This window comes from Labrus bergylta, chromosome 7 (genome assembly GCF_963930695.1).
Source record: "Labrus bergylta chromosome 7, fLabBer1.1, whole genome shotgun sequence".
NCBI classification, from domain to species: Eukaryota; Metazoa; Chordata; class Actinopteri; order Labriformes; family Labridae; genus Labrus; species Labrus bergylta.
The window spans coordinates 23272677-23296262 of record NC_089201.1 but is presented as its reverse complement, the minus strand read 5'-3'; the positions used below and the strand labels follow the sequence as shown (position 1 = coordinate 23296262).

Sequence of the window (23586 nt, the reverse complement as noted above, 5' to 3'; positions counted from 1 at the left end):
GCTGATGCCTTTGGTTTCTTTGTGTTTCCCTTGTGTAAAGGATGTGTAGTTAATCTTCACTGGGAACAATGGAGATTTGGTTCTGGTGTGTTTGGTTAAGTTGTAGATACAGCGGAGCTTGACTTTGCTGCCATCTTGTGATTGCATCTGGACAAGTACAGGATGTAAATGGGAGTACTAAAGGAACAACCAGGGCTGCTGCTTTGTCTGTACAATACTCAACAGTAATGTTGGATAATTGTTACCCTTAAATAAAGGACTATAGGGGATTCATCATTGGACCAATCATAAGTATCCTTTATGCAAAATAAAAGCCATTTGATCTATCAAGTACCGGTCAGATACCCAACTGAGAGCCTGGAAGAAAATATCCTGACCACAGCTCAGTAAAGAAACCAGCGGTGATCTGAAAATATCTATGATAATCTGAAGAACAGGAAATGTTCTGTTGAACTGCTGATGAGTCTACAAACACTGTGAGAAGTCAAATAAATTCAATCATTTTTGTCTGAAAATTTAGCAATTAAATCTTTATTAGGGCTGCAAAGACTTACCAAAAATAGGTTAATATAACAAAAAAATCAAAAATCATCCTTAAACCATACAAAAACCACATTGCATCACACTTTAACACTGCTGATGTCTCCAGAAACTTTCAACATTCATATATTATGCCATTCCTTTACAAAACCAGAACAGATATAGGAAGTTTTATGGACCGGGCAAAGCATTAGATCAACATTACATTATTAAGGCGTGTAGACCACACTTTTGCCTTAACAACAATCTGAATGTGGATGCAATCTTGCAAAATGTAATTTCTGGAGTTAATACAAAACTTTGGCACATCAGGTATTCTGTCATCTAGAAAACTGTAAGCAGATGTCCTTGCAGGTTTTAGTGCGTGTTGAGTATACTATGATTCGCTGAAGAGCAGCGCCTGAAGAGAACTAGTGGGCAGTTTGATTGACATGATGAGACAAGGGTGACGGGTCAGTGTTGGAGAAGGGCTGGCACATTGGTCGAGTTTATTTTAAGGAGCAACCACTTTGTACGGGCTCCCGGGGATGTTGTCGTCACCCCATTTGACGATGACAGTGTAGCTGCCCTTGTCCTTGATGGTGTAGGTGACGTTGTAGAGCTTGTTGCCCATGTGCTTGACATGCACATCCTCACAGGGAACATGGGGTCCATGCACCCCAACCATCAGCATGTTGGTACCTGGACAGAGCAGTAACAGAGGGGATTTAATGATGGAAGTGTACAAAAGTTTTATAGATGTGTTTATGTTGGCTTAAAGCTGCACTTATCTAAAAGTTTTATCCAGCCAACAGATTGAAGGAGTACTGATAATAAAATAAATATCAGTCAAAGTTAAAAACCCGCAGAGCATTATCTCCCAATTCCACAGTGCACTCAGCTCTAACTCTTTGTTTTGGTGTATTTTTATCTTTCATTTACTCCTGCTTGTTTACTCTGTTTTCAGCATCAGTAGGCAGCTCTTTTCAGTAAAACCAGTTTGATAAAATATATTCAACCTGCCAAGCACAAAAAGTTAGCCAAACAAAGTTAGCCACCACCTCAAAAGCCAGTTATTTCTCTCAGAGTTCGGTGGAGACAAACAATAACTAATATAAAAGTGAATGCGGGTCTTCAAATGACTAGAATGCTTTTTAAAATGTTCACCATTTCAGCTCTACTAGGCTTTAATGTTCTTCTGTTTAGAGCGTGTTAAGCTGCAGGCAAGAGTCCAGAAATCCATATTACTTTAATCTGTTGTGGCTGTATTTTGTTTCGCTATGTAGATCTCATTTCTATTGGTGTCTGCCTGGTATGGTAATAATCTCACCTGCTTTGCTGCAGTCAACTGTAAAGTTGTTTTTTTGTCCGACCAAAGCCTTAGAAAGTGCTGCTCCACGACAAACCACTTTGCTGGCATCAGATGCCAGTATTGATGAGGTGGTTGAAGATGAGGAGCTGTAGGCTCCGCCCACTTTGGAGGTCTTGGTAACGGTTTCAACCAGAACAGAGGACGTCTCGTGGAGGCTGTGTCCCCCTGATAGGCGGGCACCTGTCCGTGACAGAGAAAGAGAGAGGGAGAGAGCCAGAGGTTATCTAATGTCATCATTGCTCAGTCCAGACTTTATATAACACACTTAGAATCGACAAGGATAAGAGGGAAGCAATCATGCCGCTGCCTTTGGGAGGATTTTGCATTGCAGAACATTTCAAAGAAGCAAACTAGTGCCTGAGAAACAGTTCACACCAGTTATAGATGAAGTGAACTTCCAAGATTACCTTTTTCTTCAAAGTAATTTCATGTCACATTTATTTAAAAAAGCTACATTTGTATGCACCGAGTAGTGAAAGACAATATCTGTGTAGTGCCAAAGAAACACAGCTTTTATGTAAGATGTGCTCTAAGTAGAAGGAAGAATGATGACATAACGTTTCCCTGACTTCACCCTGTTTTCAGAGGAACACTTGTTTCATAATCAAGGCACTTGTCGTCTGCGAACGACAGATCAGATGGGAGAATGACTGTTAAGCAGACCTGTGATTTTAGCTTTGAAAGGGCTGCCCACGATGTGCTGTGGCCCTCCATATTTAATCGTGATGAGATAGTTGCCAGGTGCCATCGGTGTGTAGGTGATCTTGTAACCTTCGGGACACTCGCGGCAGTCCATCTTGACTTTAGATGGCCCGTCTATGTTTACAGACAGGGTGCCAGAGCCTGCATTACAGGTGTTGACCACAAACTCTAAGGATACACCTGTGGGGAAAAAGAGGGGGTAAATGAAAGGACAGCTTATTAACTACTTGTTTAATGAATTAGCTGAACATGATACTCAAGGAAACCATGCAAAATGATAATGCGGTACATGTTTACAGCAGTGGCGGCTATTTCTACCTGTGGTTCCTCCCTGCAGTCCAGGGCCATGTGCTGTCACCATGCCTGGGTCTGCAATCAGACCTGGGTCTCCCACTCGCACATTAAAGGGACTTCCAGGAATGTGGCATCCATTGAACTTGACGTCTATGGAGTGAACGCCGTTCTCCCGTGGAATGAAGCGGATGGCATTCTTGTCTGAACACAACACAAGCAGGGGTGTTAATGATGTGGTCCTCATATATGATGTTTGTATGATCTTTCCTCTAAAGGCAACTTTGTCCCACATAGAAAGGTTTATGTTTACCACTGTCAAGATCAGTGACATAGCATTCCTCAGAAGAGCCAGATGGCGTGTGGACTTTGGCGTCCACCACACCTCGAGCCCCGTTGCGCTGGACCATGAAGGATGCCTCTTGGTTTACCTTCAAGTCCTTTTCCTATAAAATACAGGGCAGAATATGTTTAGAATATATATTTGTTCAGTGTGTGTGTACCCGAGGGACAGAGTGTGTCTGACAAGTGTGTGACTCACGTCTGAACAGAAATAGATTGAGCACTCTAGTGTGAGAGGCAGAGAGGTCAGAGGTTACAACGAGGCGTTTAGTGTTTTTGCCCTACAGGTGGACAAGCGGCCCTACCAGACATAAGAGCTAGCGTGACATTTTGAACGTTTGTCTGATATTGGCACTTGAGCTGGCTTTTCACAGTGGGAAAGCACTCTGAAGTGGCATTTAAGTTGGCTAAAAATAAACGTTTTTAGCATTGTTGACAGCTGTAATGGAAACTGTGAAGGCCAATAAAACAAGCGTCCATGAAGTGAGGAGACCAATATTGTGAGCTGTCACAGGTTTCTTTAAAGGAGTTTTCAACTCCAGCTCACTCCGTTCTTCTTTTCTTTCCTCTCAGACAGAAACACAATCTGACTGCTCACACATAGCACAGCTTGTGTTGCCCCACATACGCGAGGGACAGTTAATCCAGCCCTTCATCACTGGCCAGTATCACAGTATTATAGTTGGGGATACTGCTCCAACACTGGCATTCAATTACACGTCAAGGGCAAAGTGCTTTGAGACAGAAATATCTACCATCATTCATACATTATGTTGCATGCAATCTGTTATTCATCTCTGCTATATTCTGTGCATGGGTTGTGTCTTTGATTCTTTTCAGCAACAAATGAGTGTGGATTTGTTTCCTACTCTGTATGTGTGATCTTACCTGAAGGCTTGTGACCGTGAGCCTGCGGGCCTCGTCTGACAGTGTCGCAATCGGAACAATGAAGGGGCTGTCAGGGATTTGCTCATTGTTGAACTTGATTGACACTTCGTAGTCACCTGGGGAGCAGACAGGTTATTCTCTTTAATTGAACTGGTGGATGTGATGGAAAACTACTTGAAAGTTCAGCAGTTAAGTGACAAAAATAATCGTACATCATTAAAAAAAGAATATTCTACACTTGGGAAATATTCTACCTGGTTCTTTGACTATGTAGGAGACTCCACAGGAACCATCTTTCCTGTCTTCAAAGGAGATTTCAGCCTTGCTGGGGCCCTCTACAGCAATAGACAAACCACCAGCACCTGCTTCTCTGGTCCAGATACTAAACTCAGCTGGAGAGGATGAAACAAAGCTTATTAAGATGAATGTATCTTAAGTATCAAAATAACATGAAACATTTAAAACCATGTATTGAATAGGATTTCACAACACAGCAAACTCACAGGGTGCTCCGGCCACGCCTCTCTCTAGTCCAGGTCCTCCTGCGCGGACCTTGTGTGATCCTCCCTCCCCCATAGGTCCCACAGTAAACTGGAAGGGGCTCCCTGGGACGTGTTGGCCTCCATACTTGACGTTGACAGTGTGGGGTCCAGTTTCCTGGGGGATAAAGCGCACGCTGTAGGTGCTGCTCCCTCCGTCCACAATGTCAGCGTCCGCTGTTTTCCCACTGGGGCTAGTCACTTGAGCTGTCATAGCCTGAGAGCCCCTATCAACTGGATAGTACAGAGCAGCACAACTTTTATTTAGATACAATCCAGGCTTGGCGAAATGATTTGTCATCTTTCTTTTTTTTTTTTGTCATATTGTGAAAATTGGATTGTATAACGGACTCTTACCCTCAGGTCTGGCGGTGATGCCCGCAAAGCTGCTGAGGCTCTCTCTGCCCAGAAAATCTCCAAACACATCTCTGAAGGGGCTTCCTCCTCCGCCCACCTGGGTGCTCTCCTCCATTCGTACCTCCCTCTTGGTCTCCCCACCACGTACTTTGCTGATCTCCGTGCGCTCAGTGCGGGTGTAGGTGTGGCTGCTGCGGGTGAACGTCCTCGTCAGCCTCTCCTGAGCTGAAACCATCTGGAACCAATTTCCTACAGTGTGGAGAAACAAGTGACATCATAAATGTGGGTGTTCAGCAGGTTCATTTATTTGAGGATGGTTGAACACTGCCCTTTAAGTACTTCTGTCTCTGGCTTACGGACTTACCGGGGATCTTGAGGTTAAGGCCACATGTGCTGCCCACTGAGGCAATAGAAGAGGCTTGTCTCTTTCTGGTAATACTCTCCTTCATTCTTCCTTCTCCACTCACCTTCACTGTGAAAGGACTTCCTGGAGGGCAGCAACACATACAGTTGACAAAATACGCATATATATATATATATATATATATTTTGTTTTTTAACAGTTACTTATTTATATATTTAAGTATGTAGAAGATTTTAACCTGGGATGTGCTTTTCAGCAAACTTGATGTTGACAGTGTAACTCCCAGGTTCTGTTGGACAGTAGGTCACTCTGCATGTCCCGTCCTCCATGTCTTCACAGTTGATATCCACTTTGCTTGGACCCTCAACTGACAATGCTAGACCTCCATAACCTAAAGAATCAGGTAAAAAAAAAGAGGAATGAAACAACTGCTGCCTTTTTATGTTTTCTGACTGTGCTTGCCCTAACAAATGAGAAGTGTGTATCGAAGACTTACCAGCATTCCTTGTATCCACAAAGAACTCAGCCATCTCAAAGGTGTGTGCCTCCACCAGGCCTTTGCCGAAAGCCTTTACTCTGCTGGCCTCCCCGATCTCTGACTGACCGACCATGATTTTAAAAGGGCTGTTGGCCACGTGCATCCCATTCTTCCTTACGCTTACTTCATGCTCACCGACCTCTTTAGGGGTGAAAGAGATACCTAGGAATTTAAGAAAGACAAGAAGAAAAAATAAGGTATAAAACTGAAAATTGAAATGTAATATATATTGCATCCGACAGCATCTTATCTGTTTTGCTCTTCCTGTTTTTTTGTGTGTCTGGGAAGTAAATATCTCACCGAGGTGTCTGTTGGGCAGTCTCTTGAGCAGGCAGGGCTCCTCATTGCCTGATGGAGCTCTGATACTGGCAGAGAGGGAGCTCAGATCAGTCTCTGTGATCTTTAGGGATACGTCAGCCGCTGTGCCAACATTCAGCTGGGATGTTCTCGTTATGGCGTCGTCCCCTATACAAATAAAAAATGCAATTCAGATATTTGTCAACCCCTAAAAATTGGTTTAATATAGATACCCCCTATAAATACCAACAAAGGCAGAATTTATTTTTTTCCCAACCTGTGATCTTAGCAGTAAAGGGACTGCCAGAAATGTGCTTGTTGTCAAACTTGACAATGATGTTGTAGTCTCCAGGAGCCCTGGGCAGGTAGGACACAGTGCAGGTACCATCTTTGTTGTCCTTACAGGTAATCTCAGCCTTAGAGGGACCTTCAACTGCCAGGGACAGACCACCTGGGGGGTGGGGGTGGCACAGAATATCAGTTTTCTGTAGTTTTGTGTAAACAGCAGTTTTGCATCGAATAACTGTATTATCACATATCCACGATGTGACGGAAAATGTTGCTATAAAAGTCAGGCTTGCTACCTTCCCCTGCATTCTTGGTGACCACAGTGAAAATGGCAGCTCGGTTGACCATTCCATAACTCAGACCTGGACCAAAAGCAGTCACCACTCCTGTGTTTACAGCATCCACAAAGAACTGAAGAGGGCTTCCTATGGGGACAAGGAAAAAAAAGTGTAAGGACTCAGAACTTAGATAAATAATATAGAAAACAACTCCTGTGATATACTTAGAGAAAATAATCCCATCCTTCTACACTGTTTCTGACCTGGAATGTGGTTGCTGTCATATTTGATGTCCATCTCATGCAGGCCTTTCTCTGTGGGCTGGTACTTGATTGTGATGGTGCCATCCTTATTGTCTGTGATATGTGGACGAGCTGTCTTGCCTGAAGGCATCCTCACCTCACCTGGAAATGACAGGGGTTTGGTTAAACGTAAGTGACATGAAGAAGATATTTGTGGGTTTGAGTGTTTTTTTTCTGTTTGAGCAGTGTTTGTAACACCTGTGATTTCCCCTTGCTGTGGCGTGAAGGGGACAAGGAAGTTAACAGGACGGAAGAGAGGATCCACAGTATCGCTGGGTACAACCGGCTCATTTGTGGCCTGTCAATACAGAGAGAAATTGTTGGTTTCATGTGACTAAATGTCAGAACTAGAGTGCACCTAACACTGACTGCAGAACTCTTCCTCCTTTACTCACCACCACATGGAAGGGGCTTTTAGGGATGTTCTGTCCCCCAAAGCGGATGGTGATGACATATTTCCCAGGTTCAGGGGCGGTGTAGTAAATGTCAAAGGTCCCATCATGATTCTCCACCACATCCATGTCTACCTCCATCCCCTGAGGGGTGAGCACCTTACAGGTCACCTTGCCTTTCCCAGCAGCCTTTGCATCCACAGTGATGACTGTGTCCTCTGAGGTCTGCAGCTTCTGAAGACTCGCTGTCAAGAAATGAGAATAAGGTATGATAAGTACTGCATAAATGCATGGATTTAAGATTTGTTTTTAGAAATGTATAACACGTCAAACAAAGCCTTGATTACTTACACACGCCATGTCCTCCGATAGACACTGGAAAAGAAAAATTAGAATTTTTATATAACTATGATAAACTATTCTATTCGTCCTATCATTTATGTATCCGTACTGGTTTTCTTACCTGTGACACGACATTTGCTGGCGTCTCCTGTGGGAAGGGACTGGATGCGGTATGGAGAGTAAGGGATCTCATCGCCCCCATATTTAATGGTGATGGTATAGGGGCCAGTAGAGTCAGGCACATAGGAGACGGTGTAGGTCCCATCCCTGTTGTCTTGGATTGTTGCATTCTTTGGCTTCCCCTCAGGGTCCTGTCAACAAACAACTTGTTATTTTACAATTAGTTATTTCTCGATGGTAGTGTAAGTGTCAGAAATGATTGAAAGCTGAACCCACCAGAATCTGCACAGTGAGCAGTCCCTCTCCAGCATCGCGAGCATCGATGGTGAACTCGACTGGCAGGCTTGCAGGCACACCTTTTTTGTCTAGACCAGGGCCACTTGCGCGTACTTTACTGGCGTCATGCCCGGGCTGAGACATTACCTTGAAAGGACTGTTGAAGAAGGAGAGAATTATAAGAAGTATAATTACTAAATCCAGTCCTACAGAAGAGAGAAGTGGGAACAGTAAATTGGCTTCAGTGTGTATTTCTTTATAAATGAAGTCAGAAGGAGCAGAACTTTAATTAAGACATGTCTGCGCCCACTGCCTGGTTTGAATTCACACTGTACCTGTGTGGGACCTCCTGATCTGCATATTTGACAGCAACAGTGTAGGGGCCATCCTGGGCTGGGGTGTAGTGAACTGTGTGTGTGCCATCACCGTTATTCTTCACACCAACAGGCTCCACAGTACCTGAAGATTAAACAACATGGATATGATATTTTTTGGTTTGGTAAAAGTAGGACAGCTGTTTAAGTTTGTTTGTAAGTTGTGTCAGCATGGTCTACCTGATGGGCCATAGAGTTTGACTTCCAGTGGAGCCTGTCCAGCCTGGGTACAGTCCACTTTGAAAGTCTGAGGAACATGGGCTCTCACTCCAGCACCCAGACCTGGACCTGAGCACTTCACCTTAGTGGGATCCACAGGGTCCCTGACAAGTACACGGAATGGACTGCCTGGGATCGCCTGACCTCCATAATTAATGTTGACATCATACTCGCCAGGAGTGTAGGGGATGTACTCCACACTGCAGCTGCCATCTTTGTTGTCCTTGCAGGATATTTTTGACTCTGAGGCCCCCTCGATGGTCAGGCCCAGGCCTCCTGTACCAGCACCCCTGAGATAGAAGCCAACACCTTTATTCAACTGCAAGTGTTTAAGTTCAGTCCCCCCAAGTTTCTTCTCCAAATGTGGAAAAAAACCAGTACCTGGTCTCAACTGTAAAGCAGTTGGGCTTGTTGGTAATTCCTCCCTCCAGACCTGGTCCATAGGCACGGACCCTGGTTGGATCACATCCCTCCACCACATTCACTCTAAAGGGACTCTTTGGGGCAGGAGCATCGTCATACAGCACTTCAATAAGATGCATTCCTGCACACATAGAGATGCGTCAGTTTAATATATGACGCCAAACCTTTCAAAGCAAGCCAGTAAATTCAAATTCATTTTTATCATGGACTAGACAAATTCCCTTTTAGGAAGATAAACATGTGTTTATTTATAAAAGAAGCGCAGAACTCTGGTGAACTTACAAGCTGTTACATCTGTTCCCTATTCATTATTCTGTAACAACATTTTTCTGACAGAGCCCTCTCAGTAGGCCTATATGCCAGATTCCCAGTCGCACTGCTGTGATATTGGAGCATGTCTGGTGGTGGAGAAGTGCTCTGTGATCTCTTTGCTTTGTGTTATAGGTCTCTATTAATATCCCCTGTCACTCCCCTGCTGTATAGCTGTGTGCAGGCAGCCTTGAGCACACATACCTGCCTGGCTAAGAGCTTCTGTTCCAGAGCACCCTATTTATAAAACAGAACCAGTCTGCCTCCCTGCTCTCTGCCCTCCACATCATTGCTCCAATGCATCATTCTGTATTTATACCCCTCTCTCATTCTTTCTTTTCTATCTATCCTACTTTTTTCCAAATAACCCCCAACTCCATCACCTGTTAGTGAGCTCTCCTTCAGTCTTGTTAAGAAAGCCTGCCTTTGTAAAATTCCTCTTTCTATTTGAAGATTGTTAATGTTACATTTTTGTTGCACAGTAGATCTTACATGTATCACTGTCATCTAATGCCTCTTCACTGATTGACTTTTTAAAAGTATGAATTCTTATTCTCAGTTAAATGAAAGTATTAAAAAGTACTTCTTTCCTACCGTCCTCAAACGCTGTATATTCCACTCTGTAGTTGCCGTCTCCCTTGTCGGTGATGTAGGTGTCTGTGTTGGAGCCGGAGGGGTTGATAACATGAACCTTCACATGATTTCCTCCAACCTTGTTGAGGGCGCGGGCATCAACGATGAAGTGGGTGGTGACTTCTCTGAGGACCCCTACAAACAAAAAAAGCCCCTTCTGGTTATTTGTTTACTAAGGTAAACAAGACCGAGAAGGCTCCTTCATAATATAACCTGACATTTACATTTTTAAAGCAGCTGCTATGAAACCTGTAAAAATATAACTATTGACCGGCAATTCAATATTTCCAATATCAGTTCATCGATTCATTATTTATTTTTGTGTAAACAATGAATTTTTTAGCCCATTATACCTACAAAAATACTGAAAAATATTAATTCAAACAAGACAAAGTTTACACCTCTGAGAAGCTGCAATCTGCAAAAAAAACAGCTCAATTGATAGATTAGTTACTTGTAAGAGAAGCAATTTGAAAATGCTAACACTTGTACATTTTTATTCAAACTTGGCTTCTTGGTCTAGTTACCTCTAGGCTCCACTCCCGGTCCATAAACGTGCACCCCGCTGGTGTCAACAGAGGGCTCCACATGCAGGACTTTGGGAAATTGGGGAATCATATGACCACCATACTTGATGGTGATGGTGTGTGTGCCATGGAAGGAGGGGATGTATGTGACAGAGAAGGTCCCCTCTGCAGTTTTCTGGATGTGCACTTCAGCCTTAACCCCGGTCTCTGACACAATCTCGATGGTGAGCTCTGCGTCTCCTGCCCTGGTGCAGTCCACAGTGAAGGTTGCTGGTTCTCCTGCCTTGGCCCTCTCCAGACCTGGCCCACTTGCCGTTACCTTGCTCGGGTCGAGAGCTGAGCGCACTGGGGCTTTGAACGGCGAGCCGGGAATGTGCTTCTCGGCAAACAAGATGTTGATGGCGTACTCCCCGGCCTCCGTGGGCAGGTAGTTCACTGAACATGTTCCGTCACCATTGTCCTGGCACTCAATCTTTGCCTCGCAGGGACCCTCCACAGTCAGGCCCAGTCCGCCTGCACCAGCTCCCTTTGTGTCAATAGTGAACGGAGCTGGTTTACCCACAATGCCTCCTTTCAGGCCTGGGCCATAAGCTCGCACCTGTGATGCAAAACCCAAGCGAGATCTTTATTAGTGACAACAACCAACTTGTGTTCAGAAACCTTAAACATTTGCATGTAATGTGATATGGGCTTCAAAGAGTAGAACTACATTTAGCTTGAATGAACTTATACCTTTGAGGGATCTGCAGGCATGACTGCTTCAACCTCAAAGGGACTGCCCATCACTGGGTTGCCATCATAGCTGACATCAACCTTGTACTGCCCTTCCTCTGGGGGAATATACTTGACACTGTGAGTGCCTTTGGCTTTGTCTGATTCCAGCTTGCAAGGGATTGGTCGGCCAGAGGGTGAGGTCATCTTCACACCTACATTTCCCTGCCCACCGGCACCCTTTGTGTTAACGGTGAACTCCTGATCCTTTCCAACCTCCACTTCTGCAGGAAAGATCAACATCAAACAATTAAAAGTGTTTGCAATTTGACAAAGTGAATGTAAAAAAAAAAAAAAGCATTAGGGGTGTGAAACTTACTGTTTTCTAGTCCCTCAACTTTCACCTGTCCGATATCGAGAGGCGGGGCCACCGTGATGTTGAAAGGGCTCTTGGGAATGGGATCCCCTCCATGAGTGACGGAAATTGCCATGTTGCCCTAAAGAAGCACGAAAGGAAGAATGAATATGGATTCAGTTGGAGGTGTTTCATGAAAAATCTCTGTATCATGTTGTGATGTTAATGGGCTTCAAACAGAGGCGTGCTGTACCTGTTGAAGAGCGGTGTACTTGACAGTGTAGGAGTAATCATGGTTATCGATGATCTCAAAGTCACGAACCGCCTCTCCTGAGCCTGATGCTGCGAAATGCACCTCAGGCTTGGCCTTGCCAGCTCCCTTTGTGTAGATAGTGAAGTGGGTTGGAGTGCCCACCTCCACACCTGAAACACATGTGTTTTGTTAGTGCTATCAATTCTAGTCAGTTCAAAGCATTTGTATGACACCAATGTACTGTTGTGGGTGTTTGTTTCAAATGCAAATGCCTAAAACTTCAGTGTGTGTAGTGATTATACTACCTCTGGTTCCTGAGTCAGTGGATCTCACCTGTTTTGTTGATTCCAGGGCCCTCTGCTCTCACCTTGCCTGCATCATGGGAAGGATCCACTTTGACTTTGAAAGGACTGACGGAAATCTCCTGATAAAGTCAATAATAAAAGACAGTCATGAAATAAACTCAAAAGTAATAAAACGTTAAAAAACATATCATATAAAACTCTGTTAGTTGTTTTCCTACCTGCTCAGCAAAGAGCACCATGATGGTATATTTTCCCGCAGCCGGGGGAGTGTACTTGACAGTGAAGGTGTCATTGTCATTCTTGATGATGTCAAAGTCAATGTCTGCCTCAGCAGGGCCAACCACCCCTGGGGCACACTTGATTCCAATGCTGATGTCCCCTAATGGCGCATAGAAATGAGCACAGTTCACAGAGGTCAGTAAAAGCAGATGATCTGAATAAATAGAAGCTGTCACTCCAATGCCTAAAGCTTTATTCCAAGTACGTCTAAAAAACTTTCCTCTACTTTGGTAGCTGAACTGTACATATTAACTTTTCTCTTCGTCCCCAGCTTTATATTCTTCAGCACTCGAATGATACAGCAATTATTTCTTTAAAAGTCAACTAAGTCCCCAAATGTTCACCTTGACCGGCCTCACTGCAGTCCACAGTGAAGTATGTCGGCTCATTAGCCTTAAGCCCAGTCTTCTCCACTCCAGGCCCGTAGACTTTGACTTTGTCAGGATGAGAACCCTCTCCAACCAGCACCTAATGAATTCACAGGCAACTTGAGCAAGAAGCAATTGGTTGAAGTAGAACTACTGCAACCCTATTACTTTTCTGGAGTATCATTATATTAAGTTGGCTTAATTGTATGTGCAGCGCAGTAATGTGTGAGTGTACATCACACTGGGTCTTACTCTGAAGGGACTGTTGGGCACGTTGACCTCCCCCCAGGTGATGATGATGGTGTGTTTGATGGGCTTGACAGGAGTGTACACGCACAGAAAGGTGCCATCTCCCTTGTCAGTGATCTTGATGTTGATGGCGCAGCCTTCGGCGTCCTGAGTGGATACAAAAGCATGTCAGATCCCATCTGTAGGCCACATGCCACATTCAATATAAATGATGTGATCCTATAAATTCACATAAAAGGTCTCCATACCTGTGCGTAGATCTTGAGTTTACCCTTCCCTGCCATGCGGACATCAATGGTGAATTCAGTTGGTTTGTTCACAACGACGCCAGTCGGCTTCAGTCCTGGACCAAAGGCTTTCACCTGCAGCGTATTCCTTTTTATTAGTTTTTCTTTACAAAAATATTTTACCACGATAATTGAATGTATGCTTATAAGAATGGTATACAATTGAGTGAAAGGAAAATACCTTCTCAGGAAAGATATCATTTTCTGCAGGGAGGATGTGGGCCATGAAGGGACTGTCCTTGATATCCTCGTCGTCACAGATGACGTGGACGGCATAGTCACCAGCTTCAGTGGGCCAATAGCGCACATCACAGGAGCCATCGCCCTTATCATCACACTCAATTTTAGCCTGTGATGGGCCTTCGATGGAGAAGCCTGAACAGCACAAGAATTGTAATACTCAGGTATCACATTTAGAATACATTGAGAATTCACCCGTCTTGTATCACTTGCACATGGCTCACCCAATGTTCCAACTTCGGTTCCGATGGCCTCTACTACAAAGTCAGCCGATTTTCCCACCATGCCCGTTATAAGACCAGGACCCCAGGCCCTCACCTTCTGAAAACCTGCCTCTGCTCCAACCTCCACCTCGAATGGACTGTAGCATAGAAGAAAACACAATATTACCCAGTGTGAGAGTGAATGTACTTTGTTTGTGATTATCTTAGGGCAGCAATAGGAGTGTACCTGCGTGGGATAGGCTGGCCTCCCCAGGTGATGCTGACTGTGTATTTACCAGGCTTAAGGGGCAAATATTCACACTCATACACACCATTTCCTGCATCTTGCACTTTCACCTTCTCCTCTGCTCCAGCTGAAGATGAAAAACACAGACAATATGTATTATTTTTAGGCAAGAGAAAACATTTTTATGTTATTTTTTTATCATATTTTAAAGCTTCCGTAAGAATAAACCCCAAAGAGGAAATAGTTCAAAAAATGTAGGAGGACAAGTGGTGCAGAGAAGAGAGGGCTGTCTGACTCACTTGGTCCTTTGACTGAGACATTCAGCGTTCCGCTGCCAGCTCCCTTGGTGAAGACTTTGAAGTCTGCAACCTCCTTTACTCTCACGCCTTTGGGCTGAAGGCCTCTGCCTGTAGCTCTGCAGGCGTTTGGGTTTATAGCTGAAACGAATGACAACAAGTGTGAAAGAGAAATATTTAGCAAAGCAGAAGGCAACTGAGTGTAGCCAGCAGTTGACAGCAATGTTAGTAGAAAAGACGAGAAAATATCCAATTCATGTGGGTTTCTTAAAGGTTGACTGGCAAAACCTGTAAATGAGAATGATGCTTTTTTGCAGCACATACAGCACAAAGTGCAGAATGTTGAAAAGGATATTGACAAATATGAAAGCACCAAGGGAGCATCTGACAACATTTTAGTCACTCTAAAATGTTGACTGCAGGCTTAAACTGAATTCTGGCTGATGCAAATTTAGACAGCGATAAAAACAAACATGTCAACAGCACAAGCCAAGATATTTAACAGAACAAAGTATACAGAAATGCAGGGTGGGACAATACACAAAATAACTGACAACAACACATAAACTATATCTGAACAAAACTAAACCATCAAGCTGCAAGATGCAAAAAGATGGAGCAGGCGACCAAGCACGGCACTCAACCGCAGCACCCTAATCTTAAAGAGCAGAGAGATTGCGTCTGCAGGGTGCAGCATAAGGAAAGGTTTTGGGGGATCTGGCTGAGCATTGGGCACAAGCTCCTCCCAGCAGGCCATACTAACTTGGGCGACCAGGTTTTGTAGGGGGTACCCCCTTCCCCCCCTTCGCTCCAGGAGGGGCAACCACTGACTGAGGGACTATCTGCAGTGGAGCTCCCACAGGAGGAGCAATTTGTGGAGCTAGAAATGACACATAGGAAGGGTTATGGTCTAAACTTGGAGGCTATTCCCTGGGAAAATAAAGATGACTTGTAACGATTGTGACGAATAGATCACTCTGACGCTAACAGCAGGCTAAGAAATCAGATTTGTCTGACAGTAATTTATAGCACAGATAGATTGCTTACCCTCTGCAATGTTGACAGTAAAAGGGCTCTTGGGGATCTCCTGGCCTGCAAACAGGACATGGATCTGGTGAGGACCTTCCAGCACTGGACGATAAGTACAACGAAAAACGCTGTCGCCCTTGTTCTCCAGGATGAGCTCCACTGTGTCCTTTTTGCCCTGAGGGTCGACGATGACCACACTTACATCACCATTACCCGCACCTTAGTGTGAGGAGAATATTAGTCATTTATCACAGGTGAAAGTAGATTTTGTGGCTTTGTTCATCAGAAGTGGCTGAATGTTCCATACACACCAGCTGTAAAGATGTCAAAGTAGATGGGCTTGTTAGCCACATTGCCTGTGGGATCCAAACCTGGTCCCCTGGCATGGACTTTGCTGGGGTCACCCATATCCTTTGCTACGTTCACTGTGTAGGGGCTTTTATCAATGTCCTGACCAGCAAACAGCACTTTCACCTAAGAGGGAAATGTAAAAAATGTTAAGGGCACCTTGTACTCTTGTTCTATGTACAGAATAAATGTGAATCTAGAAAAAAATGATGCGTACCTTGTGGACACCTTCAACTTTAGGAACATAGGTGACCGTGTAGGTTCCGTTCTTGTCTCTGCTGGGCTTAACTTTAGCCTATAGAATGAGAAGATACAGCGTTGATGATGAAATTAATATGTTAAACTTTGAAGTTGAGCACGATTATCTGAGTTAGCACTCCATGAGCCCTCAGTCTATCAAAAGAAACATGCCTCCTCTTTGTGTCCCTCGGGATCCTCTACATAGACCAGGACCTCACCACTGCCGGCCTCCTGAGTTTCCACAGTGAACACAGCTGGTTTCAGAACCTTGTTGCCATTAGGCTCGATGCCTGTGATGTAAATACAAAAAAAACATTCATAGATTATTCATGGGATTATGATGCTTTGTGAGCTGCTGGGAATTCAAGGCTGCTGTTTGGCTACGCACCAGGTCCATAGGCTTTGGCCTTGTCCGGGAAAAGTTGTTTGGGCTTGAGAGTAGCTCCAGGCTTTAGCTTTGCCTTGGGAAACTGGGACAGGTAAGTCATCACTGAGTGCTCGTCCACATCTGGGTCCACAATCTCCTCAGGAGCGATCACCTACAGCACAGAAAGAAAACCAAAAGGAAAAGGATGATCAACATAAACTTCAACTTCCTGCAACAACCATGACCACAAGCATGATAGCCCGATGAATTTCTTAAATGTAGGTATTTTCATTTCTAAGAAGTGTTTCATAAATCATAATACTAATTTCCCTTAATAAGGAGTGTGCAATGGGATTAAACAAGGATTTAACTTAAATTACTCCCCCAATCTCTGACTCCTCTCTCCCTTTCAGTACTTCATCTGCCTATCACACAGTGGCACAAAGCATTGCTCCACGCTGGTTATATTTAACCCCAGGACGGCAGGGTTAAGGATTGTTGCCTTCAATAAGCCAGGCAGGGGGGTGGGGATTTATCCTGAGCCAGACCTCTCCCACATCTCCTTAACACCACCACACAAGAATCTAGCCTCCCAGCCCTGCAGAGCCATGACATAAACCCCACGGCTATCTCACCAATGCTAAGCCTCATGGAGAATAGCTAACCCTGTGTCTTAGACAAACAAGTAAACAAGCGACATAGAGTACATAACATGACGGAGACTCAGAGTCGCACAAACAGGACTGGAAATATCACACTCTGGCTCTGGCTCTGTTCACATTGTTATTCTGAGCAGCATGTGCACATTTACACCTCTGTTTCGTTGGCTGGTTCCGAAGGTCTTAAGAAATTTCTCACATCCACAAATTCCCAAGTCTACCAAATACTGCTCTACAAACTCATTTACTAGAAAGCTACACTACAGTAAATGGAAATATCAGAATTAAGCTGAAAAATTAATATTTCATAGCACCCCTCCAGCATGTTTTTTTGTGGAAAAACACTGGTCTACATATCATGCACAGTGCTGGCTATTTTCTGTTCTGTGTTGCCTCAAAGGCATATGTACATGTGGTGAGGCATGTTTGTATTCACAAATGCATATTGGTACTTGGGTTAAACTGCTTGGAACTGAGTTTTATGACCTCATTTGCCAATCAGAAAACAAACAGTTTTTTTTTTGGTTTTAGCTGAGCTTGAGCAGTCTAACAATTTGTGACTGATTTCTCTCGTGCATCTTACCTGAGGCACGCCCAACCAGTCATCAGCCTGCTGCATGGCCTCTCTGGCATTCTGCACAGGCTTGTTTGGGTCCCAGTCTGTCCAATCAGGACACAAACCTAACAGAACAAGCAACAGGGTTATAATTCCGCAGACATAAATGCAGTCAGTGTTATGCTGAAGTTTCTATAATAAGGCCACTTGGGCTATCACTACTATCTGTCTAACACCTCCAACTACAACATTGCTTGACCTTACCCACACTGCTTTGCTCCCGTGAATCGAAGAAAATGAAGGTCTCTTGCCCGTTTAAAATCAACCACCTCCAACACGCTTACACTTACACTTTCACTGAAGCTAATGCTAACCTCCTGCAGGCTGTTAATACCTAAATTGGATTAGTGTTGGCGACAAAGTGGCCACTCACTTAAAAGACTCATACAGGCACCCCCATAGAAGACTATTATCCGATTATTATAGACACAGGACAACAGTATTAACAGGGTGGAGTTTACATGCACCTCGGTGTGCAACAACATTACAGGGAAAAAATAATCAGAAAACTATCAATTTGGAGGCACCAGGTTGGGACTGCCATCATGTTACTATGGGGGACTATTTGTTTCATTGCAAAGACAGTAGCAGATGTACGCAGTTTTTTTTAGGAACAGAAGGGATGCACTGCAGATTTTGGTGTTACAGGTTTAAACTAGAATTATTGCTAACTGATGTATCAACATGATATTTATTTTTATTAACATGCACTGTCCCTGTGCAAAACATTGTGGCTATCTACCTGTTGAATACATTGTAATTCAAATCCATATGAAGCCACTTAGCTTGTTTTGTACGGAGCACTTGTGTTTCTGTGTTTCAGTAGTTTCGTCAGTCGACCTGCTGTTTGGTGTAAGCTGATGAAACAGCAGATCCTTGTATGGTCAGTGTTGCAGCATTGTGTTTGAAAGACGCGTCTGCTCAGATCGATGGCTCACATAAACACAGTTAAACACATTGCTCTTCCCTCCTCTTGCTTCTCCTACACCTTTTACTCTTTCAAGCTCAGCTAGGGAAAAAAAACACTGATGTTCACTGTGATAGCAGAAGCCAAAACTGGCAGTAACTCAAACTATGGCCTTGTGGTCCTCGGATCTGTGGCTTAGGCACCTCCCTGTGACAGATCACTCTGCATATTGATGCTTGGCCAAGCATCCCCCTTGACAGAAGAGGAGGAATGGTGCCCAAATTTGGGGGTGTTGTGTAGCAGCAGGGCTATAAACACTAAAGTCGGACTTGGGCCTTAGGGCTCCAAACAGTGAGATTGAAAGCTTCAGTCATTGTGGGACAGCTGGCAGGGACGTCCTATGGCCATCAGCAACGCCTCTGCAACCTACCAACACTACCTAGTCTCCAGAGACAGATTACTCTGACATATGAATCTGAATATGGGTGTGTGTTTGAACTAGTGTGTGATCAAAACTGTGTGCGACATACAGTACACCTCTCTCATTTCTAAATGAAGACCAAAGGAGACAGGTTCTCCTGAGGAGGTGATAGAGTTTCTGACTAACTGACTGGCACATGCCTGACCCCTGCCTCCATAGCAACCAAGGAAAACGGCTACACACAAGAAGCCTTTTTCACTGGGTGCATTCTGACTCAGCACTCAGAACCTCCCCCTCCCATGGACTCAGCCAGACTGTGTGCAAACTTCTTACCGGGGGCACAGTTGTCTACCAGAGCTCCCAGGGCTTTTCCATCCCGCCAGTCACGGTTGAAGTTGTTGATGGGCAGCTGAGGCACCTTGTTCTGTATCCAGCCCAACAAGCGCTGTTTGGGGGTCAACTTCTTAGTCTCCTCTTCATCCTCGTCGTCCCACATGGGCATGGAGATAGAGTAGTGGAGGATAAGGGTCCAGATAAGACCCAGAATCAGCTTTAGATTTCCATCCACAATGGCTTTGCTATCTGTATTTGGACAGTAGAAAGAATAGGAAACATGAGGATTTACAACTTCCAAAAGTTCACATAACATGTTGGTTAACTATCGTATCTTGAACTGTACTTTCATTTATTGTTGTTTATGTTTACATGTACACTGCAAAACCATTCTGTACACTGGTTAAGATAAACCATAAGAATTGAAAACCTAAGAATAAAAGTGTGTTACAAATGATGAATTATTTTTTCCTTGCTGTTCTTTAGAGATGACCAGGCTATTCTGAGTGGAAATATAAACAATGATGATTGACTGCTGAGGAGACAAGAATCTAATGCTCCTCGCTGCTTCCCCAGAGCCCCTTCTCTCAGACAGCTGTCTGGCTGAGGACCCCTGACAATCTGTCATCCAGTCACAATGCAACTCTGCAGACAGTGACAGCTGAGGATATGTGGAAGTGGATCCCTTTCTGCATAAATACCACTCGGATTTCAATTACCTCCCAAACTTGTAGCACTGGAGTGTGATAAATCACATAGAAGCAGATTAGATCCTTTGACAGCACGCATGCGACTCTTTTCCTGACTTTCTCCGAGGAAAAGTCGTCAAATAATCCATTACAAATCCACTTTAATTTGGACATTTTAGCCATTCAAGCCAAAGAACCTCTGAGGAGACTTTAATGTTTCATCGACTAATCTGCCGTGATACACTCTGGTAAATATAGTAAGACTTTAATAACAAAGGGATTGTGGTGCAAGTTGTTTATCACAGGACAGTTTTATTGGGCCTGTTTCTCTTTTCATAGATCAAAGCTCCGTTTAAGAGCGTGACGTGTGATGTGTCACGGTGTGACTGGCACAAGCAGGTGGGACAATGTGGCACAGTGTGGTTTTGATCCTGTGGCACATGTACAGCTAAGCCTTTGGTGATGTTTTTTTTTAGTGTCTCTGTAAGGAGAAATTGTGTTAAGAGAGCTACATTGACCCACTTGTGCTGAATAGAGGAAAATGTGTTAGGAAGTAAAACCAGCACTTCTGTTATCACGCCCTGTTTCTGTCAAAACAGTCTGACCTAGTGTGTGTGTGTGTGTGTGTGTGTGTGTGTGTGTGTGTGTGTGTGTGTGTGTGTGTGTGTGTGTGTGTGTGTGTGTGTGTGTGTGTGTGTGCGTGTGTGTGCGTGTGTGTGTGTGTGTGTGTGTACATCTGGGACAACAGATCTAGACACACACAAACATTAAATCCTAAACACCCTCCCGCAGCCAAACACTTGGAGGTGATAGCTGTGGTTTTGACCTTAACGCCCCTGAGATTTGAGCTTGCCATTGAGAGGCTACATCAACACAGATTTAAACTAAAACACACACTCTGTATCAAGGTAGACACACTTTGGCTATTCACAGTCCAGCGGCCAAAGCCTCAGCCACGCTGGGAATTTCACTCAAGTGTGTGTCAGGATCATTAGTCACCAAAACAGAAAAATACTTCAAAATGTTAATAACGTGTCTCGTGTATGAGTTGTGGGGCTGTCTACAGGTGTATAATGAAGCCATAACTCATCTTACAATATGTGTGCTTTCCATAATAGGTTTCTACTTTCTCCTTGAGTATTTCTAAGAGGTGGCATTCTGGTGGAGTAAAGTGTGCCTCTGGTGACTTTGTCGATGTGATAGATATCCGCAACAATTTATTGTAACTTCAGCTTTCTGTTCCACAGTCTGATCCCCCAAAATCCCCCCACCGGAGTTAATCCGCACCTCGCAGGAGTTTCTGCTGGCTCTGTGAGGACAGCAATAGGCTGACAACACAGAGCCCCATGTGAGTTGTTCAGACTTCTGACTTTAGAGGGAAGAATGTGTATGTGTGCCTGTCCGCTTGTGTTTGTGTGCGTGGCAATATGGTCTACATTCATTTATTGCCTCATTCTCATTAGCAAAGAACTTGTGAATTTCCAGCCCACGTTGCTGCAGCAGGGGAAGCATAAGCACACTATGGAGCCACCAGGCATGGCCCTAGCACAAGTTAATGACATCAGTGGCACCTCTGCAGTAACTTTCCAATAAGCTGTTGACCTCGACTCAATGCAGCTTTCCAGAGGCCTGTGAAAGCCTTGTCTGACAGGCACTGCTGGCTGATAACATACCAACAGAGCAGCAACAGAATGCTGTATGTGTTTGTGGAGGTATAACAGCTCCGCCTCTCATTAATCTGCCAATTATTTTATTACTACTTCCTATCTAATGATGAGAATATATCTTTGTTTGTCTGTACTTTATTGCTGTTTTGATTCCAGTTATTAGATCTCAAGTGTTACTCACCTATAGAGACTAGTTTGATGTGTTCTCTCTCCAGGAACTCCAGCGCCACAGAAACATTTTCCAGTTTCATCTGCCTAAAGTTGGGTCTGGTGTGGTGCTTTCTGTACATTTTCTTCTGACTCAAAACTTCCAAGAGCGAAATTAGCTTCAGCCCATCAGTGAACTCCCTCTGCAGGTCGTTGATGGTCTTGTTGACGCACTTGAGGTGCTCGTTGCACCACCTGGTGAAGGTGTTCTGCTGGATCTTCTTCCATGGCGCGTCCTCGGCCAGGTCCTTCTCCGTGGCTGGCATTTCGTCGTCCTCCTCTTCCCCGAACTCGGTGCCCTGGTAGTACTGTGGAGGCAGCTGGTCCTCGCTGTAGTTATTGCTCATCATGGTGGTTCTTTCCTCGTCCACTTTTATACCTCGGTGACACTCGCTCGGCAAGCGCAGAAAACTTTTAGCAGGTCGATGGCAAGCGCGCGCTCGCGGAGGAAAGTTCAAACTTGGAGGAGTTGAAGAAGCAGTCCGCAGATTTTTCGGATGTACTTGCGAAAAAACCGCGTGTGACAGGACAATGATGGATTAAATTATCCGGTTTTACAATGAGCAGGGCTGCTGGTCGTCCGCTTTTTTTTTAATTGGCACCCTCTTGGCAAGTCGTTCCTTTCTTTGTGGCCTCAAGAATAATACTTGAAGAAGTTCAGTTTTGAGCTGGAGCAGCAGTGTTAGACTCTAGCGTGTGTAACTTGACTGTTGAAGAGTGGAAAGAGTTTGGTTTATAAAGGAGCCAGGGCCGCGTCACGCAGCCTCTGTGATCATAGTCTATTTGCTCATCCATAAGGACAACGGGGGTCGGGTCGGTTTACGCGGAGGAGGGGGCAGGGATCGGACGGACCCCGGACAACGTATCCTTATTTTTAGGCGCTCCTATTTGGGAGTCTGGGGGCTGAACGATTATTGAGAATGTGTGTCACGCTCAGGGTCTAAGTGGCTGAACAATTGAGCTAAGAAAAGAAGGTGAGATGAGAAGGCCAGTGACTGAGCCGTTCTGTCTCAATAATGTTTTCTAATGAAGGATTATTGTCATAAAGTACAAGGTTTATTAGCACATAAAGTTCTATCAGGGGCCTTAGAGAGGGACATTTTAAGGATGAGGTCACCCTGATAGATGAAGCAACTGCATTACGTGTGTTTCACAGATATCTGCCACCCATGGGTGAAATGCAATTCTATGCAGTGCAGCAAAGGTCAAAACCAGTTGCGGAGAGGTTATCGAGGATAGTTGGCTGAAATCTGTTTATTTAAATTTTTGATCAACATGATGTCATAGTTCTGGAGAAAAAAAAAAACCATCTAATCACATTTGTTCAAATATTTTAAAGCTCATGTCATGAGTTTTGAGCTGGTTATGAAATAGATGGAGATTTATAGTGATGTGAAAATGGACTCAAACCAAAAGTGTCTCACAAGAACTTTAAGAAAAGAAACTGAGGGCCTGTCAGCTAACTAAATGTCAGTAATTAAGCCAAAATTACACACTCAAAATGCTCTTTTTAATACCAATACAACTTTAGTACAGAACTCGAAAGAACAACACCTTGAAATGACTGGAAACAAGTTAGTGTCACCTCTAACTCTGTTCAGTGACAGCATGACAGCAC

At 44.3% G+C, this 23586-nt stretch overlaps 1 protein-coding gene across 2 annotated transcripts; it reads right to left on the bottom strand.

Moving 5' to 3' along the window:
- Positions 1 to 501: 501 nt before the first annotated feature.
- LOC110004212 (filamin-C-like) lies at positions 502 to 22666 on the bottom strand. Of its 2 annotated transcripts, XM_020659764.3 has the most exons (47): positions 21943 to 22666; positions 19406 to 19654; positions 17712 to 17809; positions 16491 to 16641; positions 16274 to 16392; positions 16080 to 16157; positions 15826 to 15988; positions 15533 to 15733; positions 15249 to 15365; positions 14489 to 14626; positions 14190 to 14316; positions 13964 to 14100; positions 13681 to 13874; positions 13461 to 13574; positions 13216 to 13359; positions 12940 to 13063; positions 12535 to 12695; positions 12345 to 12435; positions 12012 to 12181; positions 11783 to 11900; positions 11425 to 11687; positions 10693 to 11290; positions 10127 to 10300; positions 9182 to 9344; positions 8762 to 9090; positions 8543 to 8666; positions 8208 to 8364; positions 7933 to 8122; positions 7821 to 7844; positions 7473 to 7714; positions 7276 to 7375; positions 7039 to 7179; positions 6794 to 6922; positions 6487 to 6660; positions 6213 to 6377; positions 5871 to 6074; positions 5613 to 5765; positions 5375 to 5497; positions 5011 to 5259; positions 4618 to 4887; positions 4369 to 4506; positions 4115 to 4230; positions 3198 to 3330; positions 2912 to 3088; positions 2555 to 2773; positions 1850 to 2071; positions 502 to 1221 (listed from the first exon to the last, which is right to left on the bottom strand). In XM_020659764.3, exons 1-47 carry the CDS (start codon positions 22316 to 22318, stop codon positions 1034 to 1036), a joined length of 8235 nt encoding a protein of 2744 aa, XP_020515420.2. In that variant the 5' UTR covers positions 22319 to 22666; the 3' UTR covers positions 502 to 1033. The 2 variants fall into 2 exon arrangements, with proteins under 2 accessions (XP_020515420.2, XP_065813131.1); XM_065957059.1 differs by lacking the exon at positions 15249 to 15365.
- Between the last annotated feature and the right edge of the window lie 920 nt (positions 22667 to 23586).